The following is an 18,068-nucleotide window of genomic DNA, read 5'->3' on the forward strand; positions in this document are numbered from 1 at the left end:
ACTCATAAAAGAAAAAGAGAAAAAAAGAATTATTTGAAATAAAGAGTTTTGTCTGGATTGGTGATAAGTCAAAAAAGAAATTTGTGATCACGATATCTCCCGCTGTGATCCTCGTCAAGTTGGATAGTTTTCCTCTCCATAGTCTTAGCTCATCATATTACTCTCTCTTTTTCTCTCTCACACACTCCCTCTTTCCCCTTCTCTATCACTATATCCAATCTTCTTATAACCTCGTGTGCGTTACTGCCTCTCTTTCTTACTCTCTGCTTCCCCCTCCGTTCTCCTGGATCGCCTCCCCACCTTCGAAGAAGCTTCATCGTATTCTCTAACGTTTCGAACCTCACTAGAATATATTTTCAGAACGCTTCAATTTGGTTAGCTGCATTATTTCCATTTCATCATACGTTTTATATATCTTCTCGCTTTGTTCGTACTTTTTTCCGTAATGTTATAACTTATCACTTTCCTTCTCTTTCCCCTTTTCCTCCTATATCGTTCTCAACAAGGTCCTCTCTCTCTCTCTCTCTCTCTCTCTGTCTTTTTCTCTCTCTCTCTCTCTATCTGTCTTCCTATATATCTATCTATCTCTATCCTTCCGTACGACGTACGCGTACGCACGCACACACACGCACACAGTTATATACGTATACGTATACGGAGGTACCGGGTAAAGAATAATCGTCGCGCGACTTTACGTATTCTCGCGCATATTACGGACGTTTCCAGGTTCCAGGATGCAGGCTATCAAGTGCGTGGTTGTCGGTGACGGGTACGTATATATATCTTTTCAAACAGAATCAAAAAAATGGGTCGTAAGGTCGTTATTACAAAGGGTAATAACAAACAGGTCAAACCCATAAACGATGACGATGAGTTGTTACCTCAGTGGCTCAGCCTCTTTCCAGCTTGTTCACCTCGAAATTCTAAAAGCCCATTTCTCAATGTATTTCATGAGTTCACCACGCCCGTGAGCTCATTGAACATGTTTTTACGTTTTATAGATAAAATCGTTCGGTCGGATTCCTATCCTATCGAATGAAAAAATTTCTAAGCGAAATGTGTATCACGCCTATAGATTACGTATCGAGGACAAATCGCTTATTTAGCATTTCGCTCGAGACAACATAGACGTTAATATAATTAAGATTTCTCTGAATTTATCATTTAAACGTTATTCTTTTCAAAGGGAGAATTAATGGAAGAACATTAGAAAAATTTGATTACTTGAAATATCATAGGACCCATATTATCATATAATACACATTTTATTTTCAAAGCAATGGAACAACTAATAATCATCGTATATTCATTGTATTTGTAACTACAGAGCTGTGGGTAAAACGTGTCTCTTGATAAGCTATACCACCAATGCATTCCCGGGAGAATATATCCCAACGGTATTTGACAACTATTCTGCGAACGTGATGGTGGATGGAAAGCCCATTAACCTAGGTTTATGGGATACTGCTGGTCAGGAAGATTATGACAGATTAAGACCACTATCCTATCCACAGACAGATGTATTTTTAATTTGTTTCTCGTTGGTAAATCCTGCAAGTTTTGAGAATGTTCGTGCTAAATGGTATCCAGAAGTACGTCATCACTGTCCTGCCACTCCAATCATTTTGGTAGGCACTAAATTGGATCTTCGTGAAGACAAAGAAACTATTGAGCGTCTTAAAGATAAGAAATTGGCACCTATTACTTATCCTCAGGTATGTAAATTAAGCTTGTGTTAAACTCAATATTTGAATATTTGAATCGTTGGCATGTATTATTGTTATCATGTTGATTTCATTATTTTTAGGGTTTGGCAATGGCAAAAGAGATAGGTGCTGTTAAATATTTAGAGTGTTCTGCTTTAACGCAGAAAGGTTTGAAGACTGTTTTCGATGAAGCTATTCGTGCTGTTTTATGTCCTGTTCTTCAGGTTAAACCAAAACGCAGATGTTTCCTTCTATAATATTAATTGTTATCCTTTGCCTAATGGTCTGGAGTTCATCGAGCATATTACCATTTCATCTCCAGCCTGTCAATTTCAATTGAATCACTACAAGTTACCGATCTTCGACCCCATAGTGCAGTTTGTGTCCAGCTCTCATAGACTGACAACAGCTGCCATGAAAACGCACAAATATCAATTTGGTGATTCTTGTACTAAAAGATTAAACTACCATTGTGGACAAAATTTACATTAATTGGAAATGCAAACTTATGCTGTTATCTCTGGTACCAAAATTGAAAAGATCCAAGCACTTGTTTCTTGTGCCGATCATACAAATTTCCAGTCTAAGCTTTAATCTCGTAACAAAGAGAAGAATAAGTAGGCTGGTATTCTAGATAAACAAAGTATAAAAGATGCCGAAAGAAGAACTGATTCTGTACAGTATGCTAAAGTGTGTTATTAATATTATGATTAATAATTATATATAAAGGGTAAAATACAAACATTGCTATGTAATTATACAAGAGCCCAGAAATCGAATATTAATCAGCTTAATCAAACGGGAGAGTGATCCATGTATAGTTTGCAGCTGTATATACACATAAAAAAATAAAAGAAATCTTTAGAATCTTATCTTTATAAGAGAATATATGTTAGCATGATCCATTGATCATAGATATATTATGTTACTGCTACATAAATTTAGCTAGATTGATTTCTCACTTTATATATTGTTTTAGTCAAATTTTGAATATTATTACATTAAAAAATAATTAGCCGTAAGAAAATATTTTTAAAATGATATCTTAAATTCATGGAGATTTTGTATATATATATAAAGTCAGATCTCTCTCTATATATAAAACTTGAATTGCTATGTAATCGTAATACCATATGCAATTGCAAACCATGGAAGATGCCACACCTTTTTAATTAAACTGATCAACATTTCTCTATATATATATATCAGAGTTTAAAACAGACAATTGTATAAGTTTTTGGTGTATATGATATGAGTATGTATGTAAAATCGATTTATTACATTCTCTGCTTCCTTGTGCTGTTTTGTTTACAGTTTTACTGTAGAATTTGTTATTAGTACGCACAGTACATCGTCTTGATGTGGGCTGTCTTGCATACCAGCCAAACATTAGAGATACATACAATTAAATGAAAGAAGCAGAGGATAAGTGTATGCAAAATAAAATGCAGTATAAATGATTGAGTGTATGGCAGGTATGTTAATTGTGTGATAAAAAGGGAGCATGAATGTGTAAGCATAGAAGAAGAAAAAAACAAATCTATAGCAAATAATTGTACATAAATGCTGAAGTTCAAATGTATTCCTATTATTATCACTTATGTGTATAAGTCACTGATCGAATCTAAATCGAACGTTACTTGTTTTTTTATATATATATTATAAATATATATAAAACGGCTGGATCAAGATCTATATTCGAACGTCGTAAAAAGTCTACTAACCTGTACAATCTGTCAGGTGGAATTAGGATTCGGTCCATGAAAAAAAAAACCATAAATACTGTAACTAAATATGCTTTATTAAATGGGTGTTTATTAAGCATCTTTCCATCTTGTTCAACTATGTTCTTTGTAATCCTATTTTATGCCGACGCATCAAAGAAAGTATTTATTAGAGATTTAACTTGTTCTGGTGTATATTTGACGTATTTTCCTGGATTTTTTGAGAAAGATACTCCACGATATTTGTTATAAAAAGCAGTGTACAAGGGAACGATAGCTTGTTCAAGTTCTTTACGTATCTCTTCTCGTAAACGTCCATCAGGTACAGAATAAGAGCGTTGACATTTAGCAAGCTCTTCCAGTTCCCTTGTAAATCCTAAGAACTTCTCTTTGAGTATTTTAGAACCAGGTTCTGTAAAAAGAAACAAAGTGTAATTTAATCAAATTTATAAAATCGTAGCTATCAATTTATATATTAAATTAAAAACCTGGTTCATCGGATGAATGTTCAAGAAAACCACGAGCTTTAACAAGCGTTGTAGAGACATAATTGGACTTATCTTTGAGAAGTAAATCAACGTAAGTTTGTTCGATAGTTGGTTCTGCTAATAGCAAAAGTTCCATTAGAGAACTGCGACGTAAAGCATTTACAACATAGTTATGATTGTTTAAACGAAAAAGCGCTCGCAATGAAGGATCAGAATACGATGCATCACTTTTGCTGACTAATGCTAAGTTCAATTGTGCTAAGACCTTTTCTGTAATAATGTAAAGTCATTAATTATGTTTAATTGTATAGTTGTTGCAATTAAAATTAGAGTAATACTAACTAATATAAATGCCAAGTACAATTTTATGTGCATTTTCTGTTTGTTTTGCAGAAGATGGAATAACAGATTCCACATCTGCGTTACGTCGAAGAACAGTTCCTGCAGTGTCTGCATATTCAGCTAATTGTTCTAGAAAAACTAAGACATTGCTTGTACCTTCCGCTACAGTACCATCTTTAGGTAAAATTGCACTGGATTCATTTCTGACACTTTCTGCGAAATCTTCTAAAGCTTTAGCTCCCTAAAAAATATTCTTATTATTAGTACAAATAAGAGGTTCTTGATAGCATATCAAGGATAGATCTTCTAAGAATAGATATTTCAACGTACTGTTCCGTTCAATGCATTGAGTACAGAGGCAAATTTAGATCTAAGGGCATAATCACATCCTTCTACTGCCCTCTCTAAATCTGGCTTAAGTTCTCCAAGATGTTTCAAAATTGGAAAAACGACCAGAACTGCAGAAAAATCACGTCTTGCGATACATCGTTTAGCCCTTGTTGCAATACTTTCTCCATCGTGAGCCACAAGATCCATAGCATTGCGTACCGTAGCTTCAAGTACTTGAAGTTGTAAAGAAGGTGGCAGAATTCTACTAACCAACGAGCGTTCTGCTTGCATAAGTTTATGGAGTCCTGCAGTTAATAAAAGATAATTTTCCATTTCCTGCTCATCCGGTGCTACATCTTCTATTGAATATCCAGATAGTTGTGGTTGTGGTTTCCTTGATGCAGTTAAAGATAGACCAAATCCGGTAGTTTGTGATGCTCTAAATAACATTTTACTTGCTTTCTTTTCAAGTGCGTGTTGTAATCTTCGCGATGCCCATCTTCCTGTTGTTTCTTGAGTACCACTTGAATGACGATTAGCAAATTTGGCTCTCTAAAAGCATTTGAGGATATAAATAATTGATAATTATTGTATAAAATGTCACTAGAATTTAAATCATAATTTTACATTAATGGATTTACCGGCATTGGGCTGCCTGCATGTGTGCTTCCTCCACTTGCACTTCTCTGATGTTCTTTAAGTAACTGTAAAGATCGAAGGACAATACTAGAACGTACAGAAGCATAAATTTTTGCATGTTTATGTTGACCTCTTTCTTCTAACCAACCAGCAATTTTAAGTAAATCATCCATGACAGCTTCTGGTAATTGACATAATGACTGCGGGGCGTCTTCTCCGCTCGTATCCTCGTCAGAACCAATGAGATCCAAAAGAATAATTGGTAAAATAGGTTTACTTTGTCTGGTCAAAATATCATGAAATTCTGTGTACAAAGCTTCTAATCCAATGGCAAATAAACTTGTAACATTCTCTAATTCCACAGAACTTGGATTATTTTTTTGAAAATATCGTTGAGCATTGTATAAACGATTCATAGCGTCAAGAAAATTGCTTAAACCTGCAGAACTACTAGGTCCATTACGTATTGACTTTTCTACTTCTTGACATACGCCATAATATCCGATAGCATGATCTAATATACTAAGTGTTTTTTCTATATCTATAATAAATATAAATATAAACATTATAGATTAACTGATAATAACAAATAAAAATATTTATTGAATTTGTTTTCAAAGGGCATACATACTATGTTGTTGGGATTGTAAATTTCCAGTTTCATTATAAACAGGAAGTATGGTACGCCGTAAAGTAGCCAAACGTTGTTCCAAAGAGGAAAGTATTCCAAGAACACCACTTGTTAGTTTTCGACTTCGTTCTTCTGCTTCTTTCAATGCTTCTAAAGCTGCATTTTCTGATTCCAATTTACATTGTATTTCGAATCTTCGTTCAGAAGTATCATTTAAAGTAGTATGCATTTTTGCTTTGATATTGTTGTTCTTCTAAGATGTACAAATTATTTTGTCATTGATATTATTATTATCATTATTACTATTATTACTATTATTATTATTGTTGTTGTTGTTGTTGTTGTTGTTATTATTTATAAGCATTATTCTTAATTAAAAAATCAATGAAATCTGTCAAATTAGAAATCAGATTCATTTCACCGTTTGCATCAGATCTGCTATTTTCAGAAGAAATATAAAGCACGTCATCCTGAATTCATGAAATGGAACGTTACCGTCAGCGCCAACGCGTCAATGCGCTAAATGCATCAAATAGAATATACTTTCAGGTACGTTTTAAATGAAACGTGCTCTTTCGATTTTCTTCCAACCAAACCAAAGAAATATTGAATCAATTTTAAGATAGTAATAACAAGGTGATTGACCTTATCGCTCGTTTACCAAATATTTTGACAAATCAGAAAAAGAGATTTATATAAAATTAATTTGATTGGATAGATTTACAAGACATCTGTTCATTGGTCAACTTTTTCAGTGTAAGTAACATATAAGATTGATTGAAAAATACTAGCAGATCTCGAAAAAGGTGAAAAAAGGAGAAAGCAAAAAGCATTATTGACAAATAAATGAATTTTTCATAAAGTATTTTTAAAAATTAATCTCACAATGGAAAAAGCAATTTTAATATGTCCCTCGATGTTGAACGTTTCTATAGGGTAGTACAAAAAACGGTTAAACGTTCAAAAAATCAAGTTTAAAAAATATGGGAACATTTTGAAAATGTAAGTTACCAAACATAATCATACTAGTCGAAATTGGTCAGGCATGCTCTGTCATACGAAACCTCCTAGGCAAAGGTGGTGCTGTTCGACGAAAGAGGGGGGGAACCGCGGTCACGTGACCGAGCTGCGTTTTGAGCGCACTAACCAGGTACGAGTGAATTCGTTGTTTTTTTCGTGTTTTTTCGCGCGCCGCGGCCGAAAAAGCCGAGGCGTCGTGAATTCCGCTTATTTCTGCCTTTGCACGCGCCCCCAAGGACGCGAACGACCTTCGTAATAACCGTGAGTTACACGCAAATATTTAGACTGAACCTTCTTACGGGCAATCCATCGATGCTTCGATGCGACGATGGTTGACAAGCCTTCCTCGCAGATCCAGAAATGGCGTCTCCCGTGCACATGGTCTACTAAAAGCGTATGACTTTGTTGTCGCCGTTACGGAATTTACAATCTTAATGAAAACGTTTGTGCCTGTCTCTACTACAATCTTGAGTGATAGTTCTTCCACAAGCTGCTGCCCCCAAGTCGAGGATGTACCAGACGGAATGTCTTTTGTGCTATTCCTCGTAATCGTTCTCGCATAATCGCCACTTATGTCAAAATCTTTTTCTTCTGGTATTCTTCCATCAATCGTGATAAATCAGTGTGTTTCGTAATATTCTTTGAAATTTTCATATTCTTAGTACCGTTCGACCTCACTGCAGGATGCCCCATCATCTTAGAGAAGAATCTCAAGAATATTTCTACAATATGATCGTGTTACTGGCCATTTGAACGCACACGTTGATCGTTCCATTGTTCCTTGAAATTTTATTCCTTGATTATATAATATTTGGGTCTTTAAGATTTGTTCCAAGATGAATATTATTTGGCTATCCTAACCTTCTATGGTTTAAGCATTTAACGAATGAATTTATTGCAGATCTTTATTATGCTAATACCTCTAATCTTACCTTGTGAGATTGTTTTAATGAAAACTATCGTTCAAGTTTTTTCTTTTTGGGATATAGACATGTGATTGAAACTCTAAGTATAGTTGTTTTAGCGACTTTCCAATTTATATTTTTTAAATTACAGCATGCGAAGCGTTTTGTTTTCAAATATTTTTCTATTACAGTGTGTATATACTCTTGTTTAAGTGTTACATTAGATATTATTTTTATTTATCGTTTATGATATAGATTTATAACTCCTATTCTATTCATGTATACACTACATTTGTATACTTATAATGAATGTAGTTCACATTCGAAATTAACACATATTGTATCTCATTATAGAATTATAATTTGTTAAATATATTTGTTTATTAACTTTTAACATATTTAATAATGGTTTAAAAAAGTATCTGTTCTATATTTTATATATATTTAAATAATGTAAAAAACTTTGTTACTTTATATATCTATTTATTTATTTCTGGATATTATGATACATTATTTACTAGATAAATTAAAATGTTGTTATTTCAAACAATTTTTGTATTCAAATAACAACAAAATCTATTATTATTAATTTGATAATATTGAGAGATGTTTCTTTTGAATAATAATTTAAAACATGTATAATAAGGCTTTATAATATCTTTCCTCATATAGATATTCCATATATTGTTGTTTTTTGTTACAGATTGTAAATAGAGAGTGTATATAGAGTGATAGGTGAGTGAGATAGTGTGTGGAGCTATATTTGGCAATGAGTTCAAGTAATAAAACATCAGTGTCCTCCAGTGGGAGAGGCACTAATAAAAACAAATTATCACAGCAACATGGAAAATCAGATCATCATCAAACTAAATCATCAGATTCAACAAAACATGATAAAATGCAGGTTAGTAATAAGTATATTGTTATTTTGATGCTGCAGATGATAGGCTTATATTAATGTTTTTATTTACACGTATAAAAGTATCTTGTATATAGAAAATAAATAATAAAATAAAAAACAAACAAAATTTACTATATTGAAAATTATATGCAAGTTAAATGTAATATAAGAACAAATATATTAAATAGTTAATAATAAAACTTTTATTAAACTAAAGAATTCCTAGATTTAATAAGAATTTTGTTTTAAATACTACGGCGTTTTTATTTTCTTTCTCCTTCTTCATCTTTTCTTTTCTTCTTCTTTCTTTCTTTTTTTCTTTTTAGCCTAATACTGTTCAGGTCCGGCATGCACAGATCATTGATACTCGCATGGGAGGGGTTGAAGACCCAGTATTTAAAGAACGGATCAAAGAAGTTATGGATTTAACATGTCGTTCCGAAGATGAAGTCATTATGGCTTTGCATGATAGCGATGGAGATTTGAATCGTGCCGCCATTGATCTCTTGGAAGGTGTTAAAACAGAATGGGAAGTCAAAAAAAAGAAGCCTCGTCAACCAAGTGGCTCAAAGCAAGCTGCTGATCAACCAGGTGGTCAAAATGACGGAGGTGATTGGGAAGAAAGACGCAATCAACGAAGTGGTGGACCACCACGAATGCGAGGTCGTGCTAATCATGACAACCGTGAATGTAAGTCTAAAATAAAGATGATAATTGGAATCACTTATCTTCTTTTGTATTAGACAATAAATCGTCCAATTTTTAAAACATAAGAATAAGAAATTTATTGAAGATTTATAAATTATAATTAGGGCGTGGTCGCGAAAATAAAGAAAATGAGAGAAACATGGAAGAGAGTGCTCGAGATGGTAGCTACAGTGGCAGTAGAAGAGGACGAGGAGGTCCTGGTAGATCAGGACGTGGAGGTCGTGGAGGTGGAAGAGGTCTTGGACCACGAACATTTGCGAATCGTAATGATCCAGCTTCTACTTCTTCAACTCATAGTTTCAGTCGACCAATTGACACTTGGGCAGGTAGTGAAGAACAACAACAAAGTATTCAAGAGCCAAAAATGGGTAAAAATTTCTAATATATTTTTCTACAATAAAAATTCCATTTAATCATTATTAAAAATCTTGACACAGAAGCTTGGAACAATTACGAATCAACAGAAGATTGGGATAATGAGGAATACACAGGATCATTAGCAGATACAAAAGTTTTTACACCAAGTACTTCTTTAACTGAACAAGCTCCTGTACATGATGAACCAAAGACTCAAGATTTACAATCAATACAGTCAAATCAGACTGTCAATCTCGGACTACTGCAACAAGAAGTGAGTAATTTTGTAATGGGAATGTGACATGCAATCTACGTAACGCTTTCAATATTATTTGATAATAATGCTATTTGATTTATTATTCGTAAGGAAATATCAAAATTATCCGAAATACCAACGATACAACAACAAGCATTAATTCCACAACAACCTCAACAGCAACAAACTGTACTGAGCTTACCAACGATGCAACTTTCACAACAACCAAATGCTATTAGCGGTGGTGTATTAACTGCTGCACAAACTCAGTATTTGACACAGCTAACTCAACAAACTAGTGAAAATTTAAAAACAGCAGGACAGCCTTCATTTCCATCCTCAATAACAAATCAGGTACTTAACTGGTAAATTAATCAATTATTTCTTAAACTTAAATTAAATACATTAACAAATCTACAATATTTTGTTAACATTATAGCCTCAAAGACAATCTAAACAACGTCCAAGAGTACCACCTCCATCGAAAATACCATCTAGTGCGGTAGAAATGCCGGGTGATGCAGTCAACAGTGGCATCGGATTTCTCGATGTTCAGTTTGGCGCACTTGAATTTGGAAGTGATTCAAGCTCGCTTGATGGTTCAGCTAATGAAAAATATAATTCGAGTAATAATACCATCTCTAATGTTGATGTTCCCTCTACCACAAATACTGTAAACACAGCGGGCACAAATAGTTCCATTGATATTGAAACTACACAAACTTCCACAACACCATTTAATGCCACTTCTCAAATGGTAAATTAATATATTTGTATTATTTCTTTAATTATTGCGTAAATTTACATTTACATTTATATATTTGCATAATTATTTAACTCTTTAAATATATGGCTAATTTTTTTAGTTATCGAGCAGTGACAGTTTACCAGTATCAAATGATCATTCAATAAATTCTCAAACTTTTGCGGGTCGTGGAAGTACTGGTCAAACTTTGGATATAACCAAACAGGATTTCACATCGCAAGTTTCTCCAGGAAATGCAACTACATATGGCGCAGCAACGTATCAATCTCAAAAGACATCATTTCAACCATCTAGTGCCACGCAAAGCACTTATAATACATATTCTACAAATACGCAATCAGGACAGTCGTTCCAGACTGTTTCAGTCACAAATGCTAATACGTATTCTGCAACGGCAACAGTTTCACAAACGAGTTACAATTCCTCTTCATCATTCCCTCAGTCAAATTCTTCAAATTTTAGTCAAGCATCTCCTTCTGCGTCGACATCTGCAGCTTCTGTTTACAATCAGCCAACTACTACCAATCAGGTAACTTCGACGTACATACAACATATTTGGACATGTTATATTATTTATTATATTATTTATTTTCATATATTGATTATCTCAGGTATATCAATCTACGAGTGGTTATGCATCCACAACAACCTCTCAATACCAAGCATCTTCTGTAGCTACAAATACTGTATCAAATAGTAATGCTGGATATCAAGCAAGTGGTTATCAAGGATCTTCTTCGTTTCAATCTACTCCTCAAGCTTATCAACCATCCGCTACTACTTTTAGTTCACCTATTACTCAGACATCCGGACCTTATCAAAGTGCAGCACAATCTGTAAGTTTTATCCTTCTTCCGAGTTTACGGACCAAGCTTAAAGGTCAAACTTACAAATAGGTAAAAATTTCAAAATTCACGTTTGCAGGTTTATGCGAGTGCGTACGGAAATTACACAAGTCAACCACAAACTGCATCTCACAATCATAAGTTGAATAGTAGTACAACAAAGGATTCTCAATATGAAAGTAGTACAACGACTTCTAACAATTCTCTTGCTACGACGACGACAACTACATTAGGACTTAGTTCAGCTTCTGTGAATAGTTCTCAGACAAAAGTAACTAGTTCTAATGGTAAGTTATAATATGCTTTGTGTAATCATAAATTTGACAATATAATAACTGTTTACACATAAATGTTCTTTTGTCAGCCGTACCAAAAAGTACATCGAGTGGCGTTGTAACGGGTAGCAGTGGCACTGGCAATATAACAGGAGGAGGAGCAGCAGGCAGTATGGCACCGATGCTCAGTCACCAATACATTATGGGTCAGGGAGTGCCATATACATTTCAGCAACCAATGTACAGCTACGAAGATTTACAACTTATGCAACAAAGAATACCACATATGGTCAGTTGTTGCCTGATTTATAAAGTTGCCTTACACGAACATCCGTACAATTCATTCAAGTATATATTTCCACAAAGTTAACGTCTTTACTTGAATGAATTGAATTGCTTTTTTAGAGTAATGTACATTGATGCAGCACACGTTCCTTTTATCAGTTTTTATCTTCACCATGAGTTATGAATCATTTTTGAAAAGAGACAATATTGACACATGCATCATGATAAATTTAAATTAGGGTGCTCTGAATCACATTCTATTTCATGTTATCACTCTTTACTTTATTTACAGAATGCCAACTTAATCATTTTTTAAATGCTTGGTAGTTGCTCGCAATTCAATCACTATGTTGATGAAATTCTTAGTGTTGAATTTTTAAATTTTTAAATTTAATATCCTGTTCTCGAAGAGCATCTCGCATATAAGACAAACAGTACTTTATTGAGATCACCACTACTCCTTTAAATTGTCATTCGGTAGTATACTTAAGAAAGTCTACGATCAATTGAAAAAGGTATAAAAGATATAATAAAAAGTGTACAATTACATATTGTGAGCATAGTTATGCTTAAAAGAAAAAGAAAAGTGATCTTGATCGCAGACAAGGCATAGCTTAATTATCTTTTTTTTTCACTTCTAACTAATTTCATTTGCTCAGTATCTGATATCATGTATTTCAAACTGTATGAAAATAGACATCATAATCCCAGCAAGTGGGCATTGTACTTTGTTTCATAGTTACGATTGGGCACTTCATTGAACCGTAATAAGAAATACTTGTTGAAGTAAGTTAAACTATGAAACATAGTTGCAATTTACCGTACATTATCCATCCTTTTCCAGTACATGTAGATCTTAGAACTTAGTTAGCGTCCTTGTATTTGAAGTACACAGTGTATGCATGTAGTTTTGTGTTTGGCCTCCCTGACTAACCTGCAGCCAACTACTGGTTACTATGACGCGGCTCTGGGCTATCAGACGACTGGACCAGCAACCAGTCTTGGTGGGGCACGAGGTGATGCGTTGTCTGGTGTACAAGGTGTTCAAGGAGTGCAAGGTGTCCAAGGAGCTTATACCAGTATTAGCGACGCTAGGTTTGCCAGAAATGATAGTAACGCGTCACCGGTTCCTTCCACTATGTCGCAACAGGTAAGATTTAAGTACCTATTTAATAGTGTATTTAATAGTATTTTTGCAACAGCTTGATTTAATTATGATACTTTTATTAATGAACTTTCATCTTCGAACGACAAGGCGGTATTTCTGTACTTACAATATTTGCAGACTGCTACACAGCATCAACAACCTATGATGAACCCAACGCTTCCTCCAGGTTACGCATATTTCACATATAGCGGAGGCATAATGCCAGGCGGTTTTCAATATGGAACTCCTGCTATTTATCCCGTAAGATTCTTTGAATAATGTATATTATAGTTGACTTTATTTAAAATACTATTAATATAATTTACCATAGCAGATAGCAACTGCTGGAAATGCTGGTACAAATAGCGGAGCATACAGCGCTAAACCAGGAAGTTATGGATCTGGTTATGGCGGTGGTGCAAGTTACGATGCTTTAGCGTCCGCAGGGCCATCCGGAGAATATAAAGCTGCTGGAAGTAATTACACTGGTACACAGGCGGGCAAAACTGGTACTTCTACAGGAAATACCAATACTGGTGGATCATCTGCGACTGATATTAGTGCAACGATGTATGCAAAGAGTCACGTAGCACTTAGCAAAGTAAATGTAAGTAATAACGTTGATTCTTCATTCTGAAATAATTAATATTTAAGAGTTAATCCTTTGTATGTATGTGTGTGTATGTGGGCGCATGCATAAGCACGCGCGATATTGATGATAGTATAAAAGTAATACTTTATAAAATAACGACGATTCACGAACATATTACAGTCATATGAAAAACAAGCTTTTCATTCTGCGACTCCACCGCCATTTGGTATTACTGGTAGCCAAAATGCAGGATTGCCTGGAGGATACGGCACGCCGCACTTATTTATACCAACGATGCCTCATCAATTACATCAACCACTTCATCAGGATGGTACCAATAGCACAGGTCAAAGGTCCAATACAAGTTCACAGAACAAAGCTCAAGCTAAGCCTGGTTACAGTCCTAGCTATTGGGCTGGAAGCAATTAAAATATCTTGAACGAGATAAAGAAGAAAGGAGCGATGTAACAACCATTTTAGAAAAAATAAACATTCGCCATTGTGAGATATGGTGGTGTAAAACATGGACGTTGATATAAAGGGTTTACGCGATACATGAGAATAAGGACAAAAGATTTTTTTTTTTTCATCAGGTTATACATTTTGGCTATAAATCAGTATGGACTAAAGAGTGAGTCTTAATCGTTGGAAGGATTAAACAATATTTGTTGTTTCTCTTACGAAAAAAGAGATATTTAGGTGTTTTTTTTTGAGATTATTCTATCAAAGTCAACTTCCCTTAAAAATGATTCCCTTACTGAAGATTAATTTCAGCTCTTTATTTCAAAATCGTGACGTTCCAAATATTAACAATGATTATTTTGTTATCTTGATTTTGTGTTTCATATAATGAAATGTGAAAGAGGGAAGTTTTTGTTTCGTCTACTAGTACATCTTATGCTTAATAAGCATATATTGATATGTTATATGATGTTTTTGAAGTTAAACAATGTTTATTATAAAAGCAATGAATTGTATAATTCTTCCTAACGGAAGTTGCACTCGTGCCAAATAGACTGGTAGCGTGAGTGATACTTGCGAGAACTTGTTCGGTTACTTGTTTTTATCACGAACGCAGGATAAAAAGCGCGAGCAGGCTTCGTGTGGTTTGTACCACTAGTAAACCTACCGAGTGTGTGAATAGCATAGCGCTTGTGTGAAAGAAAAAGAAAAACCATAAAAGCTAACGGCTGCTGTATCAGCTCCTGTATATGCTTCAGTACACTACAGTGCAATTGCGAATATACCGCATCGACTGCAAAAAGTGATAGTTTTTTGTAAAATGTAGGCATTTTGGCTAACATCTAACGTGCTCCTTTACACGAAAGAAAAAACAAAGCACCCTTTCATGAAATAATGTAAAGATGTGTTTCTGTAAATTGCAGTGTTTGTATGTATCAAGAAAATTTTAAGTACATAAACATTTATGATTATAATATTTTCACTTTTTGGTACGTGAAATATAAGCAGGGATTATATCAGAACAATTATTTATACCTATACAGAGTGTTCTGTTCACTTGGATCGCTAATTCGAGTGATTAAGATAGGTGAGCGTTACTTTTTGTTATAAGGTATCGAACAAAAGTTCCCGAACCAAAAAGGTAATGTCTTATGATTATATTATCTGAAATAATTGTGTGTATAAAATTATTTTATATTTATAAAAAGTCAAATTAAGAAATTTTAGGTATACCTGTAGAAGTATCAAGGGATATTAGGAGATATCAACAAATTTCTTATCGTATCTTTAATCAAATCGAAATGCAGCCCTGTTTCCTTCTGATCGTAGAGACTCTATTAACATTTCTTTCTAGAGAGTTAAAACGACAATTTTTCACAATAATATTACTTATACCCTTTAAACATGATCGTTACATGAAATTCGATGGTCGTTATGTTTCTTCATTAATTAATCATCCGCAAGTAATAATGAAGATTTAACATTCAGCACAAATAACTCTTTATTTACATATTACTATTATATTTGGCAAGATTTTGCGATTATTTTATAAGCATATAAAAATAAAAAAGTATATAAAAAAGTAAAAAGAAAAAAAAAAAGATTCGTTTTGTAAACATTATAGAAACTTTAACTTGTAAAAAGTTAAAACAACTTTAAAATGCATTATATCATTAAATCATTATTTAATAGAGCTCTTTAATTATAAGAAAGAAAATTTATACAATTTCTTATTATACATATTTATATTGCAAACCATTCTCTAAATCTTTAATGGCACGTTGTGAACGATTGTGAAAGATCGATAATTGAAAAGTCTATTGTTTATATCTCGTTCGCACCTTTTATTCGGAATTAATCGTAGGTTTGATAATATTATCGGATAAACGAAATAAAAGGCAATTTTTGCATTTCAATCGATAAGAAGGAAGCACGTCACGCAATTCTAGTTATTTAGTATACGATATACCTAGATTCACCTGATATTACGTGCTGAAGTAATTGACTAGAACAAATCTATAATAATTTGTCATGTTTCACCGACAAAGGAAAATAGATACTTCAATGTATTTTTAGTCATATAACCAGTCTGCCAGTCTATCTATTTGATACGAAGAAAGAGAAGCGATCATCTGTTTGTTCCAAGAGTATCGATCATTTTTGAAATTACGCGGGTTGAGAAAGATCACGTGAACGATCTTTAAAAGGAGGAAAATTTGAAAGAGAAGTTATTCGGTGACCAATGCACGCTTTAGGAGTTATAGTTTACATCTTTGCATTATGAATAGAAAATCATTGCCAATATTCTTCCCATGAAAACGAACAATGCTATTTATGCATGTAGAACGTTCCATGTGGTGCTGTGAGAATTTTTACAATTTGTGCGTGGTTATCATGTACCATAAGTGGGATATAAATTCTCTTTTACTATTAACAAAAAAAAGATGAAAGATAAAAAACGGTTGTCAAAGCTTTATTAAGTACCGCTGACATAAACGAGAAACAAATAGTTGTAAGTAAACTTTATCTCTCTGTACTGTCTGCCTGTCTATTTCTCTCTCTCTCTCTCTCTCTCTCTCTCTCTCTCTCTCTCTCTCTCTCTCTCTCTCTCTCTCTCTCTCTCTCTCTCTCTCTCTCTCTCTCTCTCTCTCTCTCTCTCTCTCTCTCTCTCTCTCTCATTCTCTATTTTTCCCTCTCTCGTTAGCCGTCACAAGCGGTGATATATACATAAGCGGTATGAATAGGATATATTTGAGGATATTGGAAGACGAAAAGTAGGCTAGCTTCCTTGCTCTCAAAAATATACCATTTGTACTGAGAAATTTTGGAAAAAAATGTAGATGATTCAATTTCATAAGAATCCTCCGAAAAATGATAAACAACGCCACTGGTTGTAGGTACACATTAAGAACGTAAGAAGGGAGACGTTGATCACGTGTTCGTTGTTCTTTGTATATGGTTCAGCGGACACCACAAAGAGAGCATTTGCAGTAATGAAAAGAAGCGGGAAAGTGTTTATGTTCTTGTTTTATCTTAGCATAGGCTTTAGTTATTTCAAACTTTTTTTCTGTACACATGGATAAACTTAGGAAGAAATACGATAAATGTGATTATAATGAAAAATGAAAAAAAGGAAGATGGATATTGTTATGGTAGAGATTGAAAGAAACCACTAAACAAAATGATTAAAAAGAAAAAAAAAAAGAAAAAAAGAAGGATAAACTTCAGAGTAAGCACGTTTGTTCTCGTAATAATTATTATACAATTCATAATTTTTGTATTTTTGTCAAATATTAACCGATCGACCGAGAATGCAAAATGCATTACGCCACTACTGCTAACTATTATATAATTATTAAAAATAATAATAGCTACTACTGTGTATAAATATGAATATATAAGAATAAATGTATTAAAGAAATCTTGTAATTCAAGTACCTGTTGTGCTTGGAAGACATTTTGAACTTTATAATTTTATCAGTACTAAGTACGTAGTATTTTGTGCATTCTTTACGATTTATAAATACATATACATATTAAGGAACACACCTTAACGGCATCGGATTATTAATAGCCTCACTAATGGAAAACTTGTAAAATTCTGTGAGCATATTAATATATTTATCCTTTAATAATAGTAATTGAGCAGTACACCTCTGTGTAAACAATTATTCCTGTTATTATTCGAT

The 18,068-nt window shown here is 33.7% G+C and overlaps 3 protein-coding genes across 11 annotated transcripts; 2 read left to right on the top strand and 1 right to left on the bottom strand.

Annotated features, from left to right (window-relative positions):
- The first annotated feature begins 224 nt into the window (after nt 1–224).
- Nucleotides 225–3,543, top strand: LOC127069056 (ras-related protein Rac1). The gene is made up of 3 exons (XM_051005726.1): nt 225–769; nt 1,328–1,715; nt 1,808–3,543. The coding sequence occupies exons 1-3, from the start codon at nt 735–737 to the stop codon at nt 1,961–1,963; spliced, it is 579 nt and encodes a 192-aa protein (XP_050861683.1). The 5' UTR covers nt 225–734; the 3' UTR covers nt 1,964–3,543.
- Nucleotides 3,487–6,490, bottom strand: LOC127069053 (exocyst complex component 7). The gene is made up of 6 exons (XM_051005719.1): nt 5,861–6,490; nt 5,232–5,770; nt 4,591–5,142; nt 4,261–4,501; nt 3,919–4,188; nt 3,487–3,842 (listed from the first exon to the last, which is right to left on the bottom strand). Exons 1-6 carry the CDS (start codon nt 6,087–6,089, stop codon nt 3,571–3,573), a joined length of 2,103 nt encoding a protein of 700 aa, XP_050861676.1. The 5' UTR covers nt 6,090–6,490; the 3' UTR covers nt 3,487–3,570.
- A 405-nt stretch (nt 6,491–6,895) lies between these two features.
- On the top strand, nt 6,896–18,030 carry LOC127069049 (protein lingerer). 9 transcript variants are annotated; one of them, XM_051005703.1, is made up of 15 exons: nt 6,896–7,010; nt 8,489–8,689; nt 9,013–9,376; nt 9,499–9,762; nt 9,832–10,025; nt 10,119–10,361; nt 10,447–10,764; nt 10,874–11,302; nt 11,385–11,609; nt 11,698–11,905; nt 11,983–12,182; nt 13,119–13,328; nt 13,464–13,586; nt 13,657–13,932; nt 14,098–18,030. In XM_051005703.1, exons 2-15 carry the CDS (start codon nt 8,555–8,557, stop codon nt 14,344–14,346), a joined length of 3,438 nt encoding a protein of 1,145 aa, XP_050861660.1. In that variant the 5' UTR covers nt 6,896–7,010; nt 8,489–8,554; the 3' UTR covers nt 14,347–18,030. The 9 variants fall into 9 exon arrangements, with proteins under 9 accessions (XP_050861660.1, XP_050861659.1, XP_050861667.1 ...); XM_051005702.1 differs by having other exon boundaries at nt 6,999–7,141; XM_051005710.1 differs by lacking the exon at nt 6,896–7,010 and adding an exon at nt 7,017–7,502 and having other exon boundaries at nt 13,158–13,328.
- Nucleotides 18,031–18,068: the final 38 nt, after the last annotated feature.

The sequence above is a fragment of the Vespula vulgaris genome, chromosome 14 (assembly GCF_905475345.1).
Source record: "Vespula vulgaris chromosome 14, iyVesVulg1.1, whole genome shotgun sequence".
NCBI classification, from domain to species: domain Eukaryota; kingdom Metazoa; phylum Arthropoda; class Insecta; order Hymenoptera; family Vespidae; genus Vespula; species Vespula vulgaris.